This window comes from Blennius ocellaris (assembly GCF_963422515.1).
Source record: "Blennius ocellaris genome assembly, chromosome: 11".
NCBI lineage: Eukaryota > Metazoa > Chordata > Actinopteri > Blenniiformes > Blenniidae > Blennius > Blennius ocellaris.
In genome coordinates, this window is record NC_137660.1 from 7,331,229 (window position 1) to 7,357,371 (window position 26,143).

At 43.4% G+C, this 26,143-nt stretch overlaps 1 protein-coding gene across 1 annotated transcript in view; it reads right to left on the bottom strand.

Annotated features, from left to right (window-relative positions):
* The window catches only part of ap3b2 (adaptor related protein complex 3 subunit beta 2), a gene marked incomplete at both ends in the record, with an annotated part of 43,197 nt that overhangs the window by 725 nt on the left and 16,329 nt on the right, over window positions 1-26,143 (bottom strand). Inside the window, 18 exons of the mRNA XM_080505496.1 lie at window positions 2,059-2,156; window positions 3,652-3,736; window positions 5,498-5,726; window positions 5,805-5,914; window positions 5,998-6,085; window positions 6,949-7,114; window positions 8,482-8,668; window positions 8,746-8,860; window positions 15,217-15,347; window positions 16,632-16,818; window positions 18,246-18,422; window positions 18,535-18,644; window positions 19,228-19,360; window positions 20,523-20,585; window positions 20,671-20,742; window positions 20,837-20,891; window positions 22,453-22,550; window positions 24,085-24,291. Of these exons, the coding sequence (XP_080361622.1) occupies window positions 2,059-2,156; window positions 3,652-3,736; window positions 5,498-5,726; window positions 5,805-5,914; window positions 5,998-6,085; window positions 6,949-7,114; window positions 8,482-8,668; window positions 8,746-8,860; window positions 15,217-15,347; window positions 16,632-16,818; window positions 18,246-18,422; window positions 18,535-18,644; window positions 19,228-19,360; window positions 20,523-20,585; window positions 20,671-20,742; window positions 20,837-20,891; window positions 22,453-22,550; window positions 24,085-24,291 (2,311 nt within the window). The remainder of the gene's footprint in view (window positions 1-2,058; window positions 2,157-3,651; window positions 3,737-5,497; window positions 5,727-5,804; window positions 5,915-5,997; window positions 6,086-6,948; window positions 7,115-8,481; window positions 8,669-8,745; window positions 8,861-15,216; window positions 15,348-16,631; window positions 16,819-18,245; window positions 18,423-18,534; window positions 18,645-19,227; window positions 19,361-20,522; window positions 20,586-20,670; window positions 20,743-20,836; window positions 20,892-22,452; window positions 22,551-24,084; window positions 24,292-26,143) is intronic.

The window sequence follows — 26,143 nt, forward strand, 5'->3', positions numbered from 1 at the left end:
AAACTGAGATTTTTTTTTTTTTAAGTGCTTCTTTTGGCATTTTTCTTCATCTTTGAAACAGTTTCTTACAAGATTTCACTCTTTTATATTAGTTTTCTTTCCCTCGTCCATTAGAACTTGCTCTTCTTGTTCACGTCTTGTAGCGCCGCGTGATGTAATCATGGTGCAATATGTAATATTGTAACACATTTTCATCTCATTATTTAATAATAATGACACCTTTTGTCATTACTTGTTACATATTTACAATCTGGTTTCATTTCTTCAAAGTTCAACCTGATTTAGATCCCTGAATTCTACCATTGTTATGTTGGCCAAAGCAAAGCGTGACGTATAATTCTAGTCCAACTGAATCTTAATTAGTTTTTCTCATTATTAAATAAAGAACCATGTCTATGGATAAAGGGCAATTTTATGACATAATGCACCAAGTTATTAGATTTTCTTAAATAAAAAAGAAAGAAAGAGAGAAACACTTTTTCAAAAGCATGTAAATCCTGTAATTTGACACCAGCATCACCATCAAGTATGCTCCTACTGGGTTTGATGAACTGTACGAAAACTGAGTGTTTTTGTCAATATCTCATGTTTCCGTATGTTAGAATCTGTGGAGTTTTGACTTTCTGACTTTTAAGTTTGAATAAATCCACGGGACTCAAAATGTGGGAAACATCAGAACAGTCAAAGAATTCCTGCAGCGTTTGTCAGACACACAATCAGGGGAAATGTTGCTCTCACAGTCTGGTTTCAACCTAAAGGTCGACATTGTTTTTCACCTACAAAATAAAATGTCTGCTTATAGGATCAGATGTTGAAAGAGGATCAAAGCTAAAACGCAAAAATTTATTTATTTTGTCAGAATTATGACATAAAAGTCACAATACATCTCAGAATTCGACTTTTTTTCCCCCCCAGGATTCTGAGATTAAAGTTAAAATCCAGAGAAAAAGTTCTGAGGTTTGAGTCCTAATTCTGACTTCCCCCCCCCCCCTCTCTCAGATTACCATCAGAAATTTGGAATTCACACATTTTAGAAATACAAAAAAATCTAAATTCGGAATCGTTTCTGGGAATTCTGACTTCTTACTCAGAAAGTTGTGAGAAAGAAGTTCAAAATCTGCGAATAATTTCAGGAAGAAGAAGATCGGAATTCTGACTTTTAATCTCAAATTCCCAGAAAAGGAAGTCAGAATTCTGAGATAAATGTTCGAATTCTGATACTTCTTGTGATCCCAACATTGATTATATAAAAAACAGTCAGAATTCTGAGAGAAAATGTACAATTCCGATATGTTCCTGGTTAATTCTAACTTTATTTACCAGAATTCTTCAATCAATCAAAGGGTAACGGAGACGGCATTAAAGTATAGAATAAAATATTAGAAATAAACTAACCAAACAGCTCTTAAATGTCTATCTATGAGACTAATAGTAATAATAATAATAATAATAATAATAATAATTCTATGGGGAGAAAAGTCAGAATTCCAAGAGAAAAGTCAGTATTTTGAATGAATCCACTCTGAAGTGAGTGGGGCTGTGAGAGCAGGAGGTGGAGTGCTGCTGTGAGCCGGACTTCCTGTTTCAGTGCTCAAAATGTGAGTCGGGGGTCAGTGGTCAGGCAGCAGGGTGGAACCAAGGCGGGACGGGGGGGTGAACAGAAAGGGGGGGGGGGGGGGGGGGGGAGTACAGACAGGTCTCTGGAGGAAAACTTACCCAGACTCTGTAAAAGCTTGTCTATGTGGGGGACACGACATTAAAGAGTCACTGCGTTGGAAAAACCAAGGCCACGCCAGAACACATGCTGCCGACCAGTGAGCTGGATTAACGAGCGACCAGCAGATTAAAGCAGCGCGAAACCGAGCGTCAGAGAGAAGACAGACTTTACCTCCACCCAGTGGAAACCGCTTGACTTATTTATTTATTTTTCTTCCATATATAGGATCTGTGGCAGCTTCCAGCGGGTGCGGCTGTTCTTTTCGTCGCTCTGCATTCTCTCTGAACTGCCCCGGCTGCTTGTGACCCGCTCGTCTCAGTGTTTCCACGTCTCCGCCTCACCTTGCTCCTTCTTGAACTCGTTCTCCGTGAGGAAGACGGAGCGCGTCAGCTCGCCCACCGGGGGCTGGATGGACACGAAGAACTTCCTGGTGTGGGTGCTGCAACAACAACGACACCTTCAGTCAGGCACAGGTGTATTGTTTGGGAGTCAAACAAACAAACAAACAAACAAACAAACAAACAAGCTCTGTTATGAAGGAAATACACAAAGTCAAAGCTTCATTAATATAATCGAACGGAAGATCAATGTCTTAAAGACTGAAGTGCATCTTTAAAGAGGAGATATTCTGCTGCTGGCTGGACTGTAATAATTATAAAATACATAGAATCTATATTACGTCAGTTAGAGGAGGAAGATGCTCTATAATATGATGTTAGTGGAGGAAGATGTTCTATAATCTGGATGTTAGAGGAGGGAGATGCTCTATAATCTGGATGTTAGAGGAGGAAGATGCTCTATAATCTGATGTTAGAGGAGGAAGATGCTCTATAATCTGGATGTTAGTGGAGGAAGATGTTCTATAATCTGGATGTTAGAAGAGGAAGATGTTCTATAATCTGATGTTAGAGGAGGAAGATGCTCTATAATCTGATGTTAGAGGAGGAAGATGTTCTATAATCTGGATGTTAGAAAAGGAAGAGGCTCTATAATCTGATGTTAGAGGAGGAAGATGCTCTATAATCTGATGTTAGAGGAGGAAGATGCTCTATAATCTGATGTTAGAGGAGGAAGATGTTCTATAATCTGATGTTAGAGGAGGAAGATGCTCTATAGTGTGATGTTAGAGGAGGAAGATGCTCTATAATCTGATGTTAGAGGAGGAAGATGTTCTATAATCTGGATGTTAGAGGAGGAAGATGCTCTATAATCTGGACGTTAGAGGAGGGAGGTGCTCTATAATCTGATATTAGAGGAGGAAGGTGCTCTATAATCTGGTGTTAGAGGAGGAAGGTGCTCTATAATCTGATATTAGAGGAGGAAGATGCTCTATAATCTGGATGTTAGAGGAGGAAAGTGCTCTATAATCTGGTGTTAGAGGAGGAAGATGTTCTATAATCTGATGTTAGAGGAAGAAGATGCTCTATAATCTGGATGTTAGAGGAGGAAGATGCTCTATAATCTGATGTTAGAGGAAGAAGATGCTCTATAATCTGATGTTAGAGGAGGAAGATGCTCTATAATCTGGATGTTAGAGGAGGAAAGTGCTCTATAATCTGGTGTTAGAGGAGGAAGATGTTCTATAATCTGATGTTAGAGGAAGAAGATGCTCTATAATCTGATATTAGAGGAGGAAGATGCTCTATAATCTGGATGTTAGAGGAGGAAAGTGCTCTATAATCTGGTGTTAGAGGAGGAAGATGTTCTATAATCTGATGTTAGAGGAAGAAGATGCTCTATAATCTGGATGTTAGAGGAGGAAGATGCTCTATAATCTGGATGTTAGAGGAGGAAGATGCTCTATAATCTGATGTTAGAGGAGTTTTTGGTGTTCAGTCAATTAGCAGCTCAACCTCCAGCCCAGCAGGAGGCGCTGGACATGAGTGGAGATTCCCTGAAGCAGGGGGAAGTTATAAAAAGTGCGTCGTTCTCACCACAGCTGGAAGTTTGCCGCTTGCGTGGAGTCGCAGAAGTCGATGCCCATGACGGCGGCGGCGCTCTCACCTGCTGGCAGCAGCTCTGTGGACGCAAAGACAGACGGCGCAGTGCAAAACTTAATCCCAGAAGGCAAAGAAGTTGTGTTTTATATAAAAAATAGGTGCGGATTTTAGATGTGTTGAAAATAACGACACTTCAGCTGTTTTTTATTTTCCTCCTTCACAAGAACGCGGTTGTATTTTGTCCCTCGCTGTGTCCCTTGTTCAGACGACAACTTTGCAAGTGAAAAAACGCGCCGCTTTTTGGCGTTTTCGTTTCTGAAAAGTTTCACGTTGACGAGGCTGTGTTGGTCCAGTGGACAGGAGCCTTGCCTGTCATACACTAGGTTTAGGTTTGATTTAAGGTGGAGTCACAATACACTTTTTTTTTTTTTTTTCATTGCGTTACGTCATCCAGACGTCCATTCAATGTCCATTCTTCTGAGGTGTGGGCGTCTTAAAGACGTGAGTTGGTCCAGTCTTTGCTCAGGGTGGTTCCTGCAACTGTAGCACTGTTTGCTCTATTTACACTAGTTTAAATAGTGTATCTATTTAAATAGTATATCTATTTAAATAGTATATCTATTTAAATAGTATATCTATTTAAATAGTATATCTATTTAAATAGTAAATCTATCCCCCCCCCCCCCCCACCACCGTTTACATGGAGACGGAGTTGGAGCGTTGTCAAAAAGTTCCACCTCAGAGGATGTTTCTGAAGGTTTTAAAGTCCTAGTGAAATGAAAATTCGACCTCCAAAACACTCTGGTGTCGCTTCTAGGATCCGTTTTATACCAACTGGCCGAAGGGTAAAATGTTAAAACACGGCAATCTGTGAGAAAATAGCCGATAAACAGCTGCTGGGCGGAGCTTCTGACAATAAGAGAGTGACATCACGAGTTGTGCACACACCCAAGTTGTGTTTACATTATGGAGGATCAGAGTTTTGACGACGAAGAGGCTGAATTTAACCATATTTCATCATCATCATCATTTCAAACCCAGTGATTGATGAAGAAGACACAGAATGTGTCGTTCTGCCATCGGTGACCCCGTCTGGAACATGTTTGAGGAAGCAGAAGACGCTTCGTCCTCCATTCGTCCTCATCTCCTCGCCTCAGCAGCCGCCAGTTTTCACAAAAAGCCGGCAAAAAGTCAGGAAGCTTTGAGGCGTCCTGACTTTTGGAAGAACGACCGGCTTCCTGAATCATGTCGAAGCGCTTTTCCAACTGCGCGGAATCACTGAAGAGTCCAGGTATTACTTGATCGTCTACTAGCGGCTCCCGCCGCCCGTGCTCCTTTTCTCCTCTCTCGGTCTCTTCCAGGCTCAATCTTTCGTCAAGGCTCATAAAACGCCGACTATAACTTCAGAACACTGTTAAAACTTCGACATTTAAGAGGGAAACAAGCCAATATAAACACAACAGATGGAGATCTGTACATCTCTTGACGTCACGCTCACGAAGAAGGATTCCCCCGACTTCCTCGGCTGGAGATTCAAAATTCAAATAACTTTGTTATGTGACAACAGTGGTGGGGCAGAGTCGGAGAAACCTTAGAAGTAGAACCCCAACTATCGTTTTTTGCAAAGTAGTGTTTTACATTTCACTGGGCCTTTAAGTGGCTCTGAGCAGCGTTGTCGTGTCAACAAAAGGCAAACAGTGGGTTTTGTGTTTTCATCCGTGTCAACGGGTGTTGAAGTGGCCCGAAGGTCGTCCACGTGTGACACGATTCAGGATTCCCGCAACACGTTTTTTTTTTCTCCCACAAACCGCCACCGGGGCGGACGCCCGCCATCGCTCACCGATCTCCGGGAACTCCTTGACTCTCATCCCCGACTGCAGCTTGACGTCCTCTATGTGCAGGCTCTTGGCGTCCGCCGTGGCGTTGTTGGTGAACTGCATCTGCACGGCCACCATGTTGGCGTCGGGGCTGAAGGGCTGGCGGCTGAAGCAGTACTCCACCGACAGGCCCTCGCCCGTGATCCGGTGCAGCAGCTCGTAGCTCTTCAGCGCGCTGGACGGGGTGATGGTCTGCTGGGGTGGGGGACATGTCACGTCCGTCAGGCCGTCCTCTGGAAATAAGCGACCAGAGGACAGAGCAGTACTCACCGCCGGGGACAGCACGGCGTCGGACAGCGACAGGCCCTCCAGGTCCGTCGCCAGGCTGCTGGACAGGAAGTTGTTGACGGGCGTCACTTGGGGGGAAGGAGTCGGTTCGACTGAAGAGGAGGAGCAAGTCAGAGGACGGGTCAGTTTGGGGACGACCGCCGCGTCCGGAGGGAACGCAGGCCGAGACACTCACAGTCGTCCAGGTCGAGCAGAGACATTTCCTTCTTCTCCTTCTTGTTCTCTTTCTTCACAGGCTTTGACGGAGGTTTGGATTCGACCGGCTGGAAGATCAAGAAGGAAACAACGGCGGGCATTAGACACGCTTTAGCACTGCCACTGGTGGCGTTTTCTACATCGCTTCACTTTTTATTAAACTTTTCTTTTAACAATTGTGGTGGTTGGGTGTAGCACATATACATCATGCTTTTTACTGTTATAGTTACATATATAATACTAAAACTATTCTCTTCTAAACTATCTCTAATAAAGAAAGATCATTATTAAATGAGAATTATAATAATAAAATAAGGGGTAGGATTTGATACGTTTACTTCTTATCCCTTTGTGTGTGTGTGTGTGTGTGTGTGTGTGTGTGTGTGTGTGTGTGTGTGTGTGTGTGTGTGTGTGTGTGTGTGTGTGTGTGTGTGTAAGGGGATATTGGTTATGTATGTGATTGTACAAAATGTTTGAATGTCACATGCCTGAAATTGATTTAAAAATCTATTATTATTATTATTATTATTTTTATTGTTATTATTATTATTATTACTATCATTCAGCTTTGCGGTGAGTCAAGTGCTTGTTGTCCGGTAGAAGTGACAATGATGTCGTTCTTTTCTCGTCTTCTGCAATTTGTAAATTTTTCCTATTTAAAAAAAACATTTAAATTCTAAGTGTCTCCATTAGATCGAAACATTTTTTAACACAATATACATGAGCAATTGTTGCTCTGCGACACTTCCTTTCCCAGCCTTTGTCTGGAAAATCTCGAGCATACCGTTTTTTTTCGCAACATTTTGAGTTCAGTAGATAAAAACACAATTCTTTCATTAACCCCCCCCACACACACACACACACACTGTGAAACACTGATTGCTGGACACAAGCAAAGGGAAACGCTCCTCTACGCGCCCGCCGTCGTCACCTTCTTCTTCTTCTTGACCTCGACCTCCGACTCGGAGTCTTCCGACTCCGACCGGCTGCTTTCAGACTCGCTCTCCTCTTCGTCGTCCGACTCCGACTCCGACTCGCTCTTACGCCGTTTGATCTGTCGCACGCGCTTTCGCTGGTCCTCGTCGCTGCTCTGCTCGCTGACACGGAGACAAGAGGTCACAAGTCACAGCGACTGACCAGTCGAATAAACTGAAGTACATTTTATCTACCAGCTCCGGTGGCCCTGAAGTGCAAACCACAACAACAAATCACTAAACACAACAACACATTGAAAAACACAACAACAAATTGAAAAACACAACAGCAAATCATTAAACACAACAACAAATTGGAAAAACACAACAGCAAATTCAAAAACACAACACAAATGAAAAAACACAACAACAAAATGAAAAACACATTTATTGTTGTGTTTTTTCATGTGTTGTGTTTTTGAATTTGTTGTTGTGTTTTTTCATTTGTGTTGTGTTTTTTCATTTGCAGTTGGGTTTTTGAATTTGTTGTTGTGTTTTTTCATTTGTGTTGTGTTTTTCAATTTGTTGTTGTATTTTTTCATTTGTTGTTGTGTTTTTTTCATTTGCAGTTGTGTTTTTCAATTTGTTGTTGTGTTTAGTGATTTGTTGTTGTGGTTTGCACTTCAGGGCCACCATAACCAGCAATGAGACATCATGAAATAATCTTTAAAAAAAAAAATTTTAATCCGAGGATACTCATGATGCCAACATGTTCAGTAAGTCGACTGTAGCTATAAATTAAAAGTATCAATACAGGAAAAATAATACTCTTTATCAGGGAAGTGACAATATTTGTAAACGTCTGCATTTCTCACTGTTTGTCTCCTCAAACGTATAAATCTAGAAGCCACCTGATTAGATTGTTGTGCTGAACACTGACATCGTTTCCTCTTTGCTCGACGGTTCATCTGATTGATTCATTCGTCTCCAAATTGTCACAAAACATGAAAAATCAAAGCACTTTGCTCATAAAACTTTCAAACTTATGTCACATTTTGGGGATTTGTTTTCACAAGCGGAGCAGTGGAGCCAATTTATTACTGAAATCCACAGATTTAGAGCCTGATTAAAGTGCAATTTCTCCTTTTTGTTCAGTTTACTGCATCAATGGCACATGGGGGTGTTTAACAGAAAACTCTGAAGCAGGGATGACAAACAAGAAGCTCCAATCCCACCAAACAACATCCACAGGAGCTGTTTTTGAGGACATTTCATTGAATTTTGCACCAGAAAATTTAATTAAAATGAGCTTTATACTGAGATTGTAGTCATTTCTGGTGGGGATTGTTTGGGTTTTTTTTTGGGGCAATCAATTATTAAAGAAAAACTATTATTAATTATTAAAGAAAAGCTTTAAAGTTTAAATTTGAAGGTAATTATGGCACGATTTTACTGTTCCGGCCCTTTTAAGATGAAGTCAAACGTGTTTTTTGGACGCTCTTGCTCTTAAGTGCAGAATTATCCCTTTTTAACTTTCTGTGAAGCGCTACCTTTCACTTTCTTGCACGGGCTTCTTCAGTTCCTTCTTCTTCTTCTTCTTCTTCTTCTCCTCCTCCTCGTCTTCCTCCTCCTCCTCCTCCTCGGACTCGGAGCCTTCCTCGCTCTCTTCGCTCTCCGACCCCGAGCCGCTGTCCTCGCTGCCGCTGCCGCTCTCCGAGCCGCTGGCCGAGTCCGACTCTGTGACGTCAGAGCGCCAAAGGTCAATGAAGTGACCCCCCAACCCCACCACCCCCCACCACCACCACCACAGTTACCACTGTCGGCGGACTCCGTCGGCCCGGACTCGCCCTCCGAGTCGGAGTAGAACGGCTTCTCCACCTTCTTCTCCTTCCTTTTCTCGCGGCTGCTGCATTTGGTCCACTCGGGCACCTGGTGGGGGGGGGAGACGGTGACAGGGTGAGACTTGACCTCGGCGTCCGAACGCCCCCCCCCCCCCCTTTTCAGACAGAAGCAAGAGACGGGTGAACGGGAGCGTGGCCATGAACGCCTCTGCCTGGGCCCGCCTGGGCCCCGACGCCCCGACGCGGCCAAATGAAGCTTTTTAGATCCGACGGTCAAGACGACGGATTCGTTACAAACACTTTGTACAAGGACGTTAGCGCCAGGTGTTGCCTTCATGACCAGTTGCGGAAATGCTTTTTTTTTGTTTTTTTGTTTTTTTTAGGAAATACAGTGAGCAGTTCCATTAAGAGAAGTGACGTCTTGGAAGGAGTCCAGACCGTCCACCCACACGGCGCCGTGCTCTTCTTTGTGAGGCCAAAACTCATCGACCCGATGAGCATGGACATCGCCAAACAATTAAAGATAATAATAATAATAGAACCCCGTGAGGTTTTGCAGGCGCGCGTGTCGGAGGACGGTACGCTACCAACCCCCCCCCCGGATAGAATCACTTCTTTAATGGTGGAGACCGGGGGAGAAGGGTGCCGTGGAGTTCAGGGAGCTTCGGCTGAGCTAAGCACAGGACAGCGGCTACAATAGGCGGGGGGTGTTAAAAAGCACTTGGGTTTTTTTCTTTCTTTTTTTTTTTTTTTTTAATTTGCAGCTTATATGGGTCGGAGGCTTCAAGGACGTGTGGCTTTTCGCCGCTAACTGACTCACACTCGTTAATGTTGTGACTCGTTCAAGCAGCGCAAAAACCTGGCAGACGTAGAAAAGAAAAAAGATTGGGATGGAGGTGAGATGAGGAGAAAGGAAGGAGAAGGTCGTTTCTTTTTTTTGTAGAAAAACGTCAGGAAAGCAAGAGAAAAAACAGGCACAGGAAGGTTTACAGGGTCTTAAAAAAAAAGAAAAGAAAAAAAGAAGAAGAATGCGTGAGAACAGTTTTTTTGGCAAAATCACAGAGACAGAAAATCAACCCCAGATATTTATCACAGCATCGTTAGCTCCCACAGAACGCTAGCTGGCACAGGGGAAAAAACAAAACAAAACAAAATCAAGTGCACTCCAATATAACTTAATGCTACTGTAAATACTCAGGTAGAAACTATAAAAAAACAAAATCAAAAGTCAACAACAACATTTGCTACTGGTTAAGCACATGGAAACAATACATGAAAATGCGGTTCACATCTTCATTAGCAACAAAGCGTGGCGCCGCCGCCGCGTGGATGAGGTGGAGTGAATGAAGGCGACTGTGAGAAGCGGTCACATCACTGCAAGTCACACGGGAAACAGCCGTGACACAAATTTCAGGAGAGACCAAGACGGTGCAGAGGAGGAGGAGGAGGAGGAGGAGGAGGAGGGGGAGGAGGAGGGGGAGGAGTTTGGCTCAGCATGGTGGACGTTCATGCAGCAGAGAGTTAGCCGAGGTCAGTTTGGATGCGTTTTGAGAAGTAGGGATGCACCGATACCAGAGCTGAGTACGTGGGAAAAAAAGATCTCCGACACTACGTGGCGAGTACTACGTGGCGAGTACTACGTGGCGAGTACTACGTGGCGTCATGCGTCAATACGCAAGTGACTCACGTAAGACAGACTGTGGGTGCGTCCAAATAGTCCCTCCTATCGCCTTTCCTACCCACTTCTCCTTAAACCCAGGAAGTGTTTAAGTGGCGGCCTTGATAAGGAACATTTGAATTCTCAATAAGCTACGGAAAGGAGGTTTAATCCTTCCTTTCGAGCCTCCTTTAGCCGAGGAAACCTTGATGCATCTTTTACCAAAGGAGACGAGACAACATTTTAAGGGACGCGCTCATCCGAGCGTTCAGGGAAACTCTTTGATCAGGAGGACAGTTCGGCTTTATACGTACAGTCGGCTTTCGCTTCAACACAAGATGCTATGAGGAGTTGGTTCGCAATGACGCGTAGCCTTTCCGTATCGTTTTCTGTATCATTCGTGAGTACAAATGAGGCTTCATGGTGTCGGTACTCGGTATCGGCAAGTGTCTAAAAGTTAGTCGTTGTCCTGGTGTCAGTGCAATCCTACAGTTAAAGGTTAAAAGTCAACCACTACATCTTATACGTTGGTGTGTTTTGATTTCTTGCTTTCAGGGTTCTACTCATGTGACGTTGAACGGCTAAATATCGATACTTCTATTAACGCGAATGGTTGTTTATGCGTCAAACCTCATGTTTAAAGTTGTTGGGTTAACCATTGTCTCGTCCGAAGCGGAGACGTGTTTGGATGAAGGCCGACAACAAGCTCAGCCATGTTCGGAGCCGATGTCTCACGCACACGTTCAGCGTCACTCTCGCGTTACGTCGTCGTTCAAAGTATGGGCACCTTACCGGTACGATGCCAGCTTGAAGTTAGAAAGGCCATTGCTGGTTATTGCACATCACTTCCAAGTTCTCCTCAGACGACTGCGCCGTCAACGTGTTAGATTTACACTTTTCCTGATGCAACCTGAGCATTTCCGGGATTTGCTCATTTATAGAGTTGGAAAATACATCTTATTCTAATCTGATACTGACGTGGTTTAAATGAGCAACCTGCATGTTTCTGTGCTGCAAAAATGGAAACGTTTGGAAAGTGCAGGCCACAGAGAACAAGGGCCAATCCCAATTCTATTTTTACCCCTCCGCCTACCCCTTAGCCCTCCGCCTACTCCTTAACCCTCCGCCTACCCCTTAGCCCTCCGCCTACTCCTTAACCCTCCGCCTACCCCTTAGCCCTCCGCCTACTCCTTAACCCTCCGCCTACCCCTTAGCCCTATGCCTACCCCTTAGCCTTCCGCCTACACCTTAGCCCTATGCCTACCCCTTAGCCCTCCGCCTACCCCTTAGCCCTCCGCCTCCAAAACGAGGGCAAAGGCAGTTTCAGCCCTTAGATGTGGGACCCCCCTCTCCCTCTGCTGACCCCCCCCCCCTCTCGCTCCGTCTCACAGTTTTGATGTCATAATACGGCGCCGTTATATCAGCAGAGCTGAGCCACGGATGTTTGTTGATTTTCCAGCAGGAGCATCGTCACGCCGTCCCACATTCAACGTGTTGCAGTAGCTTGGCTGCTTTGTTTCGTTTTCTGCCTTTCCCCCATCAAGGCGAAGAAATAGATAATAAAACATGGATTACTTCAGTTTTTGCGCTGTATTTGGACTTCAGAAATATTTCCTCATTCACCATGCGAAAGCGGAGGAGCTTCCTTGTTTGCTCGGGGGTCCCTGTATTAGAAGACTTTGGAACTCTACAGTGTAATAATGAAATGTTATAAACATGGTCTCTACAAAACAAATACACACGGAAGCTACAGACGGCAGCACTACTGCCGTTCTTACTAATATAAAACACAACAGGTTTATATAACTTTAGAAGCGTAAATATGTGAAATGCGAGTCCTTCGGCGCCATGTCCTTCTACCCCTCTGTTTAAAGTGTGCATCTGTAAAAGCTCCGTTTAGAGGGGTGATTAGCCCTTCCCCTCACCACTCCGCCTCTGCACAGTAGTGAAATGGGACACCCCTCAGACTCTCGTGAACGCGCATTTCAAAGGGGAAGGGGTAAGATGAAGGGCTAAGGGGAAGAGTTGGGACGCAGCCTAACTTTGAAACACATCTTTGAAGTCGAGTGTTTCGTGTTTCTCAGATTAGGAATGAATGAGACCAAATAAGGAATAAATGAAGGGAACTGACGGAGGATTCCTCCCGTTAATCTCATTTCGTGGACGCTGCGAGGTAAGAGGAGACTGGAAGAGAGAAAGAGTGAAGCACCACTGCACTCCCACACTGGCTGGCCGGGGGACGACACCTCTCTCCAGTCTCCCAGCAGGCTGATGCGTCCCTCTCCGCTGTTTAAAACCTCCTCTGACTGCGGCGGCGTGCGACACAGAGGAGAGGGAGATCCTGTCAGAGGCTGCAGACCATCCGGGAAGCTTTTTGTTCAACATTTCCTGGAGTGGGACCTTTTTCCAAAACATCACCTTGAGTTATCCAGACAGATCATTACTTTACTAGATAAGAAGTTTAAAAAGGGACATTAAAAAAAAAAAAAAAAGACTTGCATATAAGTAATGTAGTTACAGTATTTGCCTTTAATGTAAGTTAAATTATATGAATATGTGCCTCATTTCCTATGATTTTCATTTGAAACGTCATTTTGATGTTTATTCTTAAAAATGTATGCCTAAAGGGACAGCATCTCAAAATGTGAGAAAATATTTTCATATTATTGATTACATTTTTATATTAGATTTTTAATTAGAAGAATTTAAAAATCTGTGCGTGTTTGCACACTATTAAATCCACATAATGTTCCTATCATTAAATATACACAGTGTAGGTGTTTTTCTTTTTATCAATTTAATGCATAAGCTAAAACATATCAAGTCATTTCTGTTCCTGAAATTTATTAAATCAAAAAGGCAGTATCACAAAATATATACATTTTTAAAGATGTTTATCCTAGTTCTAACTGGAGTTTATAAATATAATATCAAAATTAGGGAGATTTTTTATTTTTTATTTTGTTGAGGTTTGTAAATCGTTAGTGCAGAAATAACTTATAAAACTATTCATATGATTTGTATACTTTGAGATGCATGAACAGAAATCCAGGTTATTTGTAGTTGTTAATTATAATACATATATATATATATCCCCAATCTGGGGATCTGTATCCCCAATCTGTAATCATATACATATATAATACAAATGACTTTACTAACACTTTTTCTAACAGGTTTTCAGCGATGAGGCACTTTTTTTTCTTCAGTTTCCAGCCTGGACTCTATGAGGTGAAGAACAAACCGAGCGTTTTGGAAAAGGGCCCGCACTCGTTTGATAACCAGCAGTAAACTGAGTCAAATCAACGTAAGCGAGCACCTGTGGCCTCGTCTTGAAATCTGCATCACAAGTAAAATGACAGGTTAACATTTTTGGGATGAAATATCGAGGCGTGAGATACAAATAACAAAAAAACAAAACAGTTTGACGGTGAAATCAAACCTTGAAGGTCACTCCTGAAAACTTCTGATCCGAGTTGTGATATTTGATCTTTTTGAGGTTTCAAAAAAAACCAACAACAAAAAAAAAAAACAGTGACGGCTTCGAGTTTTGATTCCACGTCTTCATTTACAGCACATTGTTGCTCATGAACCGATGGCACATGGGGGTGAATGGGATGGAGGAGGAGGAGGGAGGGAGGGAGGGAGAGACTCTACGGGAGTTTCACTTCTACTTGGGAAAAAAACATCCGCCCAGTGTTTGACACCAGCCGCCTGATCCGCTCCCTTCTGGATCGCATGTGCGATCGGCTCAACGAACTGTGAGGACGGGCCGGGAGGGCTGCTGCCCGACAGGAGCTGGTGCAGCACAGAGGACGAGAGGAGCTCCAGCACTGGTTCCCTCTTGATTCGGACGCTTTTAAAGGTGCAGTACGCAACGTTTTAACAATACTCCGGCACCGCAGATCGTCTTCAGTCCAGCTCTCCTGGATTCCTGCTCGCAGGAAGGATAAGATCCTGCATTTATAGTTCTTTGATATCCCAAAAGATGCCTTCAGTTCTAGTTTTGTCCATTACGTCAATGAAGCCAATGTAAGTCTTTTGAGTTTATTTTCCACTGCGTCCTTGAAAAACTTTCCTTTGTGTAAATCTCCGACACTTTTGAATACTTATTGAATATATTTTTCGATAAATGCCAAACTTTGAATGCAAAAGGCTTAAGGCTTCGTGGAATTAAATGAATTCAATGCCGATTCACCTGCTTTTAAAACATTGTTTTTAATTTATTGATACCCCTTAAAATCAAGAGGGCCTTGCGACCATCTTCTGATTATTTCACAAATTGAAATAAAAATATTCATCTATGCAGGACGCGAGTAATTTAGTAAACAGTCACCGGAATGACACTTTTTTGTTTTTTAATATGACCGAAAAGTCTTACATTAAAAAAGTTTTTTTTTTTACATACTACACCTTTAAAAATAGATTTTCCTTTCCTAAATGTTTTCACCCATTGATATAGAAAAAGTAATCCTCCTTTCTCCTTCCTCTGGTGGGGAGTTATTGAAGAGGCAGATGGACACTGACAAGGATGAGCGGCTACTAATGAGCGGCTAATGCTAATGAGCGGCTAATGCTAACGGGCGTGAATGGATGATGGTCAGTGGCAGAGGGATCAGCGTTATATTGGAGCTGGGGTCATATCGGATGCGAGGGGGCTCTGGTGGCTCTCTCCAGCCCCTCTGTGGCACTGCTCTGGGGAGGGAGCAACCCTCGCTGCCCTCCATCTTTCGGGGCCCCCGGAGGGCCCCCGTGTCTCTGTATGTTACTGTTCCCACTGCACGCACAGACTCCTTCACCTCCACGTTGCGCACGGAGGGGTCAGGGGCGGCTCCGGGCCAGTCGGGCAACTCCTGGTAGCCCCCGGCCTTGGCGTTCAGCAGGTGGGACAATGAACCCAACTGGAAGTGGTCTCGATCTGCAAGAAGAAAACACCATAGTGACGCATCACAACAATAAGATGTTTGGGGTTTGTTTTTTTTAATAACTGATATTATATGTTAAAAGGGGACAAAATTCTGTGAAAGCTCAGCTTATTCCTATTTATGTCTAAGCAGGATATTTGTACCTGATCCAGCATGTGGTCTGCAGGATGGCGACTCTCAAATATTCTATGTCAACCCTTGAACAACTTTTTAAAAAAAAAAAAGAAAAGTTCCTGTGATCAGATGTGTTTGAACCCATTTGAAAAGCAGGTGGATATCAGTTCATCCTTCAGCAGAGACTTTCATCTGCCGACTCGTTTTCACAAATCCTCTGTGTTGCGTCACTTCTCAGGTCTTGCACTCTTTTTCTGAACGTCTTCTTTTCCAAACAGCTTCAACTTTGTAACTAATTATTATCCTTTGTGTGACAAAATCGAAAAAAAAAAAAATGTTTCCCCCCCAGCTTGAACGCAATGATATGTTCTAATGATATGTTCTAATTCTAGTGTTCTAACTTTTCTTTTTTCCTCCACCAACACGTCCGACTCCATGGAAACATTTCATTCTGCTCGCTGGGTCTCAGAACTGCATCCAAGCAACGAAACGTGGAAATGAAACTGTTGTCATGTGAACAGAATGAAGTCTTTTGAATCGTCACGGTCTTATTCTGAGTTGTGAACTGAAAGAGCAATCTTTTTTTTTGTGCACCTCTGGACATTTCATGCAGGATCTCAGTGAATCCGTCCCGCGGGATGAAAGACTTGTCATTTCACATCAGTGTCTTTCTCCGACAGGCTGCTGAGAAGTACCAAGTGATCATGTAGGACATTTGTGGTAATCGAAACCCATCCAACCAAACAAATACCTGAACTTTGGCTCTGACAAGGTGACTAAACCACATTGTAACACCGTGCAGTCAATATTTGTATGGAACGCACGAAGGTTCCCCAACTAACATTTCATATTTACAGGAAATGCATGAAACAAATGGTTTAGCTGTACAAGTTTCAAGTCTTTTTATGTTAGTTTGCAGTGAAAGCACATAATCTTACATTCAGGAAGCACAATTTTACATTAAGCTGATACTTCTATGACATATGACATAACCTCTTCTCTGACTTCATTCTGATGCAGTGACAAAAGTGACATTTGAGCTGCCGCAGTGACGAAGGAGTCCTGATATAAACGGGGATCATAACAAACGACCTAAAAACAAGTCTGTGATTTCTGTCCGGGTCGTCACGGTTACCTGAACAGATATAGAAAGGCTCCTGTACCTTTAAATGGAGACTCGAGGACGGGCGCAGGCTTGAGGGCGAGGAAGAGTTTCTTGGCGTACTTGCTCAGGGCGCCACTCTTCTCGGTGGGCACGATGAGCTGGCGGATGAAGCGCGCCCGGTCGCGGATGTCGTAGTTCTGGTCGTATTTGGCCAGGTTGAGAACGTACTGCGTCAACAGTTTGGTCTGCGAGGGGGAAGACACAGAAGGGATACGTTTATAGTTTATATTCCCCTTTGTGAGGAAACGGTGGTCGCCATTAACAAGCCCTTCTATGTACGAATAAATGTAAAATAAAGTTATTTTGTTCTATTTAAACATTGTTCGCTGGCACAATTAGTCCAATGTAATAATAATGCTGTTGCACTCGGATGTATTTGAACACGTTTTGCTCATTAGTGTGGTGTCTGCAGATGGATTAACTTAACTCAATGAAGCAGTGCTAATAGTTTAAAGGCTTCAGGAAGTCAATGGAATCCTTTGGGCCTGAATACCTGGAAGCTAAATGCTAACCTCCAGAGTCAGTCCACTGTGTTTCAGCAGCATTTATCACTAAATGCACCTGTGGTGATTAAAAGCCTTTAGATGTCTCCCTCATGAACTCAATAGGATGTTTAAAATACTTGATGACAAATTCTGCTGAAGTTCAACTGTTTTCTGAGCTTTTATTGAGTTTTTATTGTGTGATAGTAGTAATGTAAGATGATTGACGAGTGAGAAATTATTCATTAAGGACCTTTCACATTCTGATAGTCCGGGACTCGGTTCACTAGGGAGGGAGGGGGTGAGAATTATCACACCTTCATCTGGTTCTGGTGGCGTTCACGTTCACTTTAGAGACAAAACCGCCTGGGAAATGTCACGCAGTGACAAGAGCTGCTGGTTTGGGGGCGCTGTCGCCTGAAACGAACACTGATCAGAGAGGAAGTAAAGAAGAAACACAGCTCAATGATTGGCCCGGACTGAAACTGGAATTCCCGCGGCTTGGGCCCTGTGGTGGCTAGGCTAGTTAGCTCATGGCTAATAGGTAGCCACAAACAACCCCGATATATAGTCTTCAGACCAGCGTTTCTCTTTATTTCTTTCTCACCACTCCACGTCTGCCCGCCTGCCTCCTTCTTCCGACTCACATGCTTCGCTTTGTTTGTTTACTACCCAGAATGCATTGCGCACTACGTCACGTCCTCTCACCCCGCCCGCTGGAAGAATCGTTAGTAAAGGAACTGAAACCAAGCAATTCAAGAGGACGAGAGATCGCCTGTTAGAGCTGATTCATAGTTTGGGGCCGTATTCACGTCGTCCAAACGAAACAGTTTTTCCCTGAAGAGAACTCTGGTCCGGATCAAGCGGGGAATGTGAACAAAGAATTGAGTCATTTGGAAGATCCAGAGTTGCTATTGTGTTCTGTGTTGCTTAAATTTATACTTAAATCTAAATCTAAATCCATTTGAAGATTACAGAGTAACAGCTTCAGGTCATCAGCTTCTCCTGATAATGAGAGTTGGTTGTTTCTTGCGGTGATGTTCAGACGGGTTGATAAAAGCTCTGGCGCATCTCCCGGTGTTGACGATTAGACTTTTACTTGACCGGTTCGAAGACTGTACCATTCCCACCTGCTTGGAGTTGGTGAGATACAGCTTGGCAGCCAGATTGATGATCTGCAGCTTGACGATGTCCTCCTCGTTGGTGAAGGACTTGGCCATCTTCCTCAGGACGTCCGGGGCAATCTTTGGTACGTGCTCGCAGTATTCTCCGATCAGCCACAGGATGCTGGCCCGCGCCATCGGCACCTCATCACACGGGGGACAATCAGAAGCCCTTAATGAGGAAACCACTTCCAAGAGGTGGAGTCTCAGTTCCAGACACTGTACCGAGGTACGGCAGGATGCAGACGACTCTCACCTGGATGTTGTCCGTCAGCTTCGCCATGTGCTTGATGATGTCACTGTGCTTCTCTGGTTGCATCTGCAGCAGCTTCTTGATAACAACCACCGACTCCGCGACCACCAACTCTGTAAGAGAGGGACAGAGGCTGAACTAGGAAATGTCCGGTGAAACTTTTGTGTTTTTTTCAACAAAATCCCAACTGCTTTGACCGACCAAATTTCCAGGGGGGTTCTTTTGTGCAATTTTCGAGGAAACACTTTGTTGAATCGTTCACAAAAGTCATGGCACACTATCCCAGAATTCTCTGCATGGTTTCATGTGCCTTTTGTGTGCATGCTTCCATTGTCACTAAAATCCGATCCGCTTAACTGGCAAATTCTTTTGCAGGTTTTTTTTGTGATTCTTGCAGAAACGGTTTGCCAAATCGTTAACCAAAATGATAGCACACTATCCCCAAATTTCCATTACGTATTAATGCGCTTTATTGTCTGTGCTCCCAACGGTGCAGGACGAGTTACGTGCCGGAAATCCAGCTTTAATCGAAACACGAAGAAGAAGAAAAAAGAAACAGTGCCCTCGTGTATTAATATGTGCACCTCACCTCTCAAGTCCCAGCTTCAGCCCTGAATCCACCAACTGGTCATCATTTAACCGTTACAAATAACCAAGTTTCAGTACATAGAAAAGACCTCCATAAGTTGAACTCACCGTCTCGGTTGGACAGCAGCTGCACCAGACCGTTCAGACACGTGTCTCTCACCTCGCCGATGTTTGTGGCACAGCGGCCGATGGCCTGTATTGTTGCAGCGACAAAATCCTTGTCCATGCTTTTAATGTACGTCTGCCAGAGGAAACAAACCCACTCAGTGCAGCATTTGAAAGAAGGGAATAGATCCTTCCAGTCACACTAATCACAGACTATACTATACTATACTATACTATACTATACTATATTACAGTGTTTTTCAACCTTTTTGAGCCAAGGCACACTTTTTTCTTTGGAAAAATCTCGAGGCACACCACCACCGGAAAATGTTAAAATTTGAAACTCTGTAGCCTCTATTAACAATATAAAGTCATTCTCATCCAAGTTTTATCAACAGGAATCAAATAAATACAGAAAAAAAGTATTTCCCAATTTCTTTTTTTAATTGTGACTCCCTCAGTGTGAAACCTGGACCTGATGGATGAAGGGCCGAGATCCTGGTTCACATTCTTGCTTTTCAAAAACTTCTCCATCACTGTCACTGACACAGTACTTTGATACAAGATGGTAGCAGGAGGTGGAGATTAACCAGACTGACATCTGTCAGTTTCGATTTCACCGGCAAAGTTCTGTGCCGCCATCTATTGGCGAAGAGTATTTATACACGATTACTCTGCAACACACTGCTCTCACAGCTGACAGCGGCTGTGAGAGCAAATGTTTTTTTAGAAAAAAAATTGAAATTGGATAATTTCCCACGGCACACCTGAATGTATCTCGCGGAAACACCAGTGTGCCGCGGCACAGTGGTTGAAAAGCACTGCTATACTATACTATACAATACTATTCTATATTATACTATACTATACTATACATTTATACACTGTCAATTTCGAAATAAAAGGACATTTTGGTCAGTTTTGCACTGGTAACACCAGCATTTGAATGGGTTGGTTGCTGTACTTTTCTTTACTTTTCAAAATGTTTTAACTTGTTTATATCAGCATGTCAAAAACCTATAGAAAATACAGATACATAAAAAGAGACAACAAAATCTGTGTGATGGCAGTTAAATGTGAATTTACATGCCCAATCTTCCACATTCATTCAGGTAAATGTTCTGTGTCCTGTGAATAGATACATTTCCACCACGTTGCCGCCCGTTGTTGCATCTGCAAAACCTTCAGTAGATCCGACCCGTTATGAATTCTACCCATAGGACGAGGCAGCAGCAGCCATGGTCCCGAATAGCAATAAGATTCTCTCGTTTCTAAGCATGAGATCTCCGCAGACGAACCTGGAATTCTCTGAGAATGGTGGAAATGTTGGTCTCGTTGGCCAGATTGGTGAGAACCTCCAGCTGTGAAAGACACGAAGAGAAAACAGACTTCAGTGACGCTGATCTGTACAAAAACAGTTTGAACAAGCGAGAAGACAAAAGAGACCTTCAGGATTTTGATCTGAGTGGGATCCGTGGAGCGAATGTAGAAGCTCTTCAGGTACGGTTCGAACATCCCCTGCAGGGCAGTGAGACACGAAGGCAGCGGGAATAAACCTGAAGCCTTTTGACGGTACGTCACAACAAGATGGACAGAAAGTGGTGAAGCTCACCCGCCTCTTGATCGTCATCGTGGCCACGTTTTGAAGGACCACGTACTGGACTTCACTGAAGGACGGAGACAACGGGGGATTAATAGAAGAATTTTTTAGAATGAAACGAGTTGCTATGTCTGAAATCTCATCCATCTATTCATAAAACCAACAAAGGTCATAGAGACACTGAAGAAGAAGAAGACCTCTACTGGCTTTTATGTTTGAAGTTTGCTTGTTCTCCCTTTGCATGTCGTCACTTCGTTTTTTTTGGTTTCCTCACAAATTCCTCACAGTAGAATAAATGATCGTTTCTGGAGACGTTCCAACAATCCACAATGTTTGGAGGAAGTTCAAGACGTGGCAGTGACGTCTTCCAGAGTTCAGACTTGAGCTGAATGGGGCTTGTTTGCTCTGAAATAATAACATCCGTTCATCACTTCCCTGTAATTTTAAACCCTTGATCCAGATCTCGCACATCTGTCAGCCTGCAAAAGGTTTTCAGTATTCTCTGTTTTTCCTATTTTGTTATTTGTTAACCGTCCAACAAACCGAATAAACCAACAAGCCAACAAACGAACCGAGAACCCGAGAAACAATCGAGGAAGCCAAGAAACAAAGAGGAAAACAACCAACAAACTCAGATGCCGACAAAGAAACTAAGAAATGAGCAAACTAACAACCCAACAAACAAACAAACCAAGATTCCAACAAACAAACCAAAAAATGAACAAACAAGCCCAGATTCCAACAAGCAATCCAAGAAATGAACAAACAAAGCAAGAAATGATGAAACAAAGAAACCAACAAACAAAGCAAAAAATTTACAAACCAACAAACCAACAAACAAAGCAAGAAATGAATAAACAAGCCAATAAATGACCACCCAAACTAAGAACCCAACAAACAAACCAAGATTCCAACAAACCCAGAAGCAAACAAATCAAGAAACCAAGAATCCAGACAAACAAACTACAATTAAAAACATATATCTGCTGGAACAGGTAAAGTAAGAGTACTATTTTGCTGTTTTGTCAGTAAGATGCCGTCGACACTGGTAAACAGATCAACATGTGTCCATGTTTACACCCATGTTAAATCGGGAAGAAATCTCACTGCGCTCACAAAAGGTTTTATTTCAAATAGAACAGTCGTTTCAGGTAATAATATTCAAGGTGGTAAATCCACGAGACCATAAAGGGAAAAAGTCTGATGAAAGATACGGTACGGTCCAGGGAGTGTCTGACGGATCTGTTGCAGCGAGTGGCGAGACTGTTCGGAGTGAATGACGATCCCACTGCAGCGCCGCCAGAGCCTCCACACCACTTGTTCAATAAAAAGCCGACAGCGCGCAGGACTTACAGCCAAGAGGCCACCTCTGTGCCGCCATCAGTCCTCAGGCTTCACGCCTGCTGTTTACTCCCCCCCCCCCCCCCCCCCCAAAGCTTTAGGGGCTGCGGAGATTTATTTCACGTCGTCAAAGCGTTTTCCACTTTGCTGAGTTTTCATGGCCGTTACAGCTTTCTCTTCTCTCCTTCCGCTCTGTGTCTGTGCTTGTTTGGTTGTTTGTTTGTTTTTTTGTTATGTGTTTGCAATCGAGGTGGCAGACACAGACACTGAGACCGGGCGAGGCTCACCTGTGGCTCCTCAGGAGACGGACCAGCGCCTTGGCGATCACGCCGATTTCCGCTTTCGGGGCGAGGTGGAAATAGAGCTGGGCGACGGCCATCACCACCTGGAAGGTTCAGAGAATGAAGGGACGGGGTGCGGGAGGTCAACCGTTACGCAGGGGCCCGGATTTTTACAAAATAAAAGGCAGTGAAGATCGTGTTTGCGTTTGCCTCCACTGGCTGGCTCCCGGCAGCCCGTCACTAATGCGTCACGACTCTGTGTTGCAGTGCAGATGTGGAGTGTGTTTGGATTGATAATGCCAACGTGTGGAATATGCATGAGAGGACTAAAGCAAATACAGCTTTGCTTTCTTTCGTTCGTTCTTTTTCTCTCTACCCATCTCAGCTAACAGTCAAAAACATAATCTGGCAAGTGAGTCATTGGGGAGAAAACGCTGAGGTCTGACCGAGCACTCAGTCAGCATATTGCACGCTACTTAAATCTGCACTCAGATGCACACGGACATTTTTTTATATCACTTTAGCCTGAAAAATATAGGGCAGCGATGTTGAACATAAGGCCCGCGGACCCAAACCGGCACCACTAGAAGCTGCAGTTCGTCCAACTGACCCAAATGTAAAAAAATCCAATGAAAACACAGATTTTTTTTAATTTTATATATATATTTAAATACAAATGTCTTAGGAGTAGCGGCCATAACACAATACTGACACCCGAGCTGATATATCGGTGATGCTGCCATGAAACCTACTAGCATTAGCCTCAAAGTCCCGCTCTCAGAGTTTATAAAAAAACATGCAGAATGCAGCAGTTATAAGACTTTTTTTTTTTTCACATTTCACTGTATTTTGCACGAGAAGGTTTCATGAAAATTGGCTTCATGTTCTCAATGTAGTAATTTTTGGGAGTCATTGTTTGGTTTTGTGAAAAAGAAAGACATTTTCATGACACACTCTGCGTCACAACAAAAATAAAACTTTGAAACTTTGCCTTGAAGTTATATGAAGGTAGTTTTTTTTTAACCAGTCTGTCCCACTCAAGATGAAACTGGGCTGGATGGAGGAAGCGGCATAGATGTTTTTTTTTTTTTCCTTACTCTAATAAGCTAACCAGGAAATCAAAGCTCAAGGTAAATCATTTTGTCCAAATATTTCAATGAGTTTAAATTGTACTGAGCTGCAACAAGGCTTGCGTGTGAGGTCACAGAGTCCTTAACGTCCTCTTTTATAATCGTGAGAGAAATTAAATCTCTTCTCCCACAATAAGAGACGTTTAAATATTTATCCTTACTCTCTGCTAAAGAGAAGAATGAATGAATTATTCAGAACGAGCTATTCACCATAAAGACTCGTCATATAGCTCATTGTTGTTGCGCTACATTTCTAATAAGAGAATGTAAATATGAGTCTCCTGCCTGTTTCCGTCTTGACAAGAGCTCAGGAGCCGCTGAGCGACGTGTGACGTGGGCATTTCTGCCCGTCCAACACTGAACCAAAGGGGCATGGATACTTGATAATGTTGACAGGGACTTGCTGCAGTGGAGGAATCAATGGCCTTTGCCATGGCAACCGGCACGGGGGGGGGAGAGTGCGCGGCCTGATGTACGGCGCGCGCGTGTATAATGCAAGAGGTCTCACGGCGGCGTTGCGGCTCTGCAGCAGCGGCTTGGTGTTCCTCAGCAGCAGCCGGTGGTCGGGATCCATCACGTACGGTTTCCTCTTCGCCAGGGCGGCCACCTCCGCCTTCTTCTCCTTCTCCTTCTCCTCCTCCTCCTCCTCGTCCTCGTCCTCGTCCGAGCCGTAGAAGGTCTTCTCGCCGCCGCCTCCCTCCTCCAGGAGGGACTCCTGTGGAGAAGCAGAGCTCCTGTGACCAAATATCAATACAACCTTACATTTCGTGAGTTCAGTCGGATTGAAGTGGCTTTTTTTTTTTCTTCTTTATTTGACTTTTTTAAATGTGGTTAAAATTCATGCATTTCCAGCTATTTAAATAGAAAGAAAATCCTATTGCTAAACTTGGAAACTTTTGACATTTTCCTTGCTGTTTTTTGGGGTTTTTTTTCTGACTGTTGTATGTTATTGAGTACAACCATGAAACCACAAAGTCTTATTTCAATGGCTTATCAGAAACACACAAAGTGCATCAGTGTGGTAACGTGCCGTCAAGTAAATTGTCAAGTTTTGCACATTTAGAAGATGTTAAAAGTGAGTACGTTTACGCGACGTTTGCTGGTGAACACCTTCATTTGCGTTTTGGGGGTTTGTTTGTTTACATAATGGTGCTACGAGCCATTGAAAATTCTAACTTTTGTTCGTTTGCTTTGAGACAAACAGTGTCATGGTCTGGGGTTCCTGCCAGGGAGTGTATGGGGGGGGGGGGGGGGGGGGCGAAAGGAAAAGGGAAGCCCACCTCTGTTTACTGTTATTATAGTCAAAGCTCAATAAATAAATAAATAAAGTGCTCCGCCGCACCTCCCACAGTCAGCACCTGTGTTTTATTTATTGTTTTTATGTATTATTATCGTATTTATTTCTTAATGTATTGGTTTTTTTTTAATATATAGCTTTGTTGTAAAGCACTTTAGATACCACTGGGTGATTGTAAAGGGCTATAGAAATACAAGTTTGATTGATTTGATTTGATTTGATTCTCACAGAAAATAAAATGCAACTTTTTCAAAATGGCTTCCAAGGTGGAACGTCCTGAAAAAGGCTCCGACTCTGTTTCCGTGGAAACAGAGGACAGAGCCTCTTCCTGAAAAAGGCTCCGACTCTGTGGACGGCATGAAACGCCGCTACTGCCCATGTGCACCGTGGCCATAGTGAGTAGCTGTTCTGCACATGCTCAGTAGATAAACAATAACTACAGTGTTTGTTTTATCGATGACAGTCGCCTGTAATAACGGTCTGCGTACTCCCCTTCGTTAATGTTTATAGCGTATTGTTCTCTGCGCGTGTGTGTGTGTGTGTGTGTGTGTGTGTGTGTGTGTGTGGTTTCATTACAAAAACAAACAACAGCACCCACTATTGCCCCAACATAGAAACTACATCGTTTTTTCACCCGAGGTATTGTGTGAAAACGCGACCTAACAGACAAAGTGACAGACGAAATACGGGTTGTGTGAATATGAAAAATATAAACCAGCTGAAATGTCATTATTTCCGAAATATTTATTCATATAAAACACAACTTTTTGTCTTCCATAATTACTGTTTTTTGGGGGTTTTTTAGTGCAAAGAAATGATGATGTTATAACATTTGATCACTGGAATGATTTGGGATTAAAAATTAGGTTTTTTTTTTACCAAAAACTGAATATAAAAAAAATGACTTCCTTCTTCAGTTTCCTTCACGTATAAATAATTTGGACAGCTTCATAAAAGTGTTGCTGTGAGAAATGAGCCGTCGGCCCTGTGCGGGATAGTTTAAGTTTAAGTCTGAACGTTTGCACGAGTGAAACATGTTTGCAAATAAAACTGCTTGGATAAACGATCAAATGTGACTTTATGTAGCAGTGTGACTGTATCACAGCTGCTGGATGCACGCTGTGCTAATACAGCGGGGGAGCCTTCATATTGCTGTAACGACGACTGCATGAGTAAGTTTAGCGGTAAACAGGAGTTTAGTGAAATCGTAAGAGTCCGGATGACGAGTTTCCCCAACACGTTGTGGGAAAATGACTGGAAAGTCTGTTGT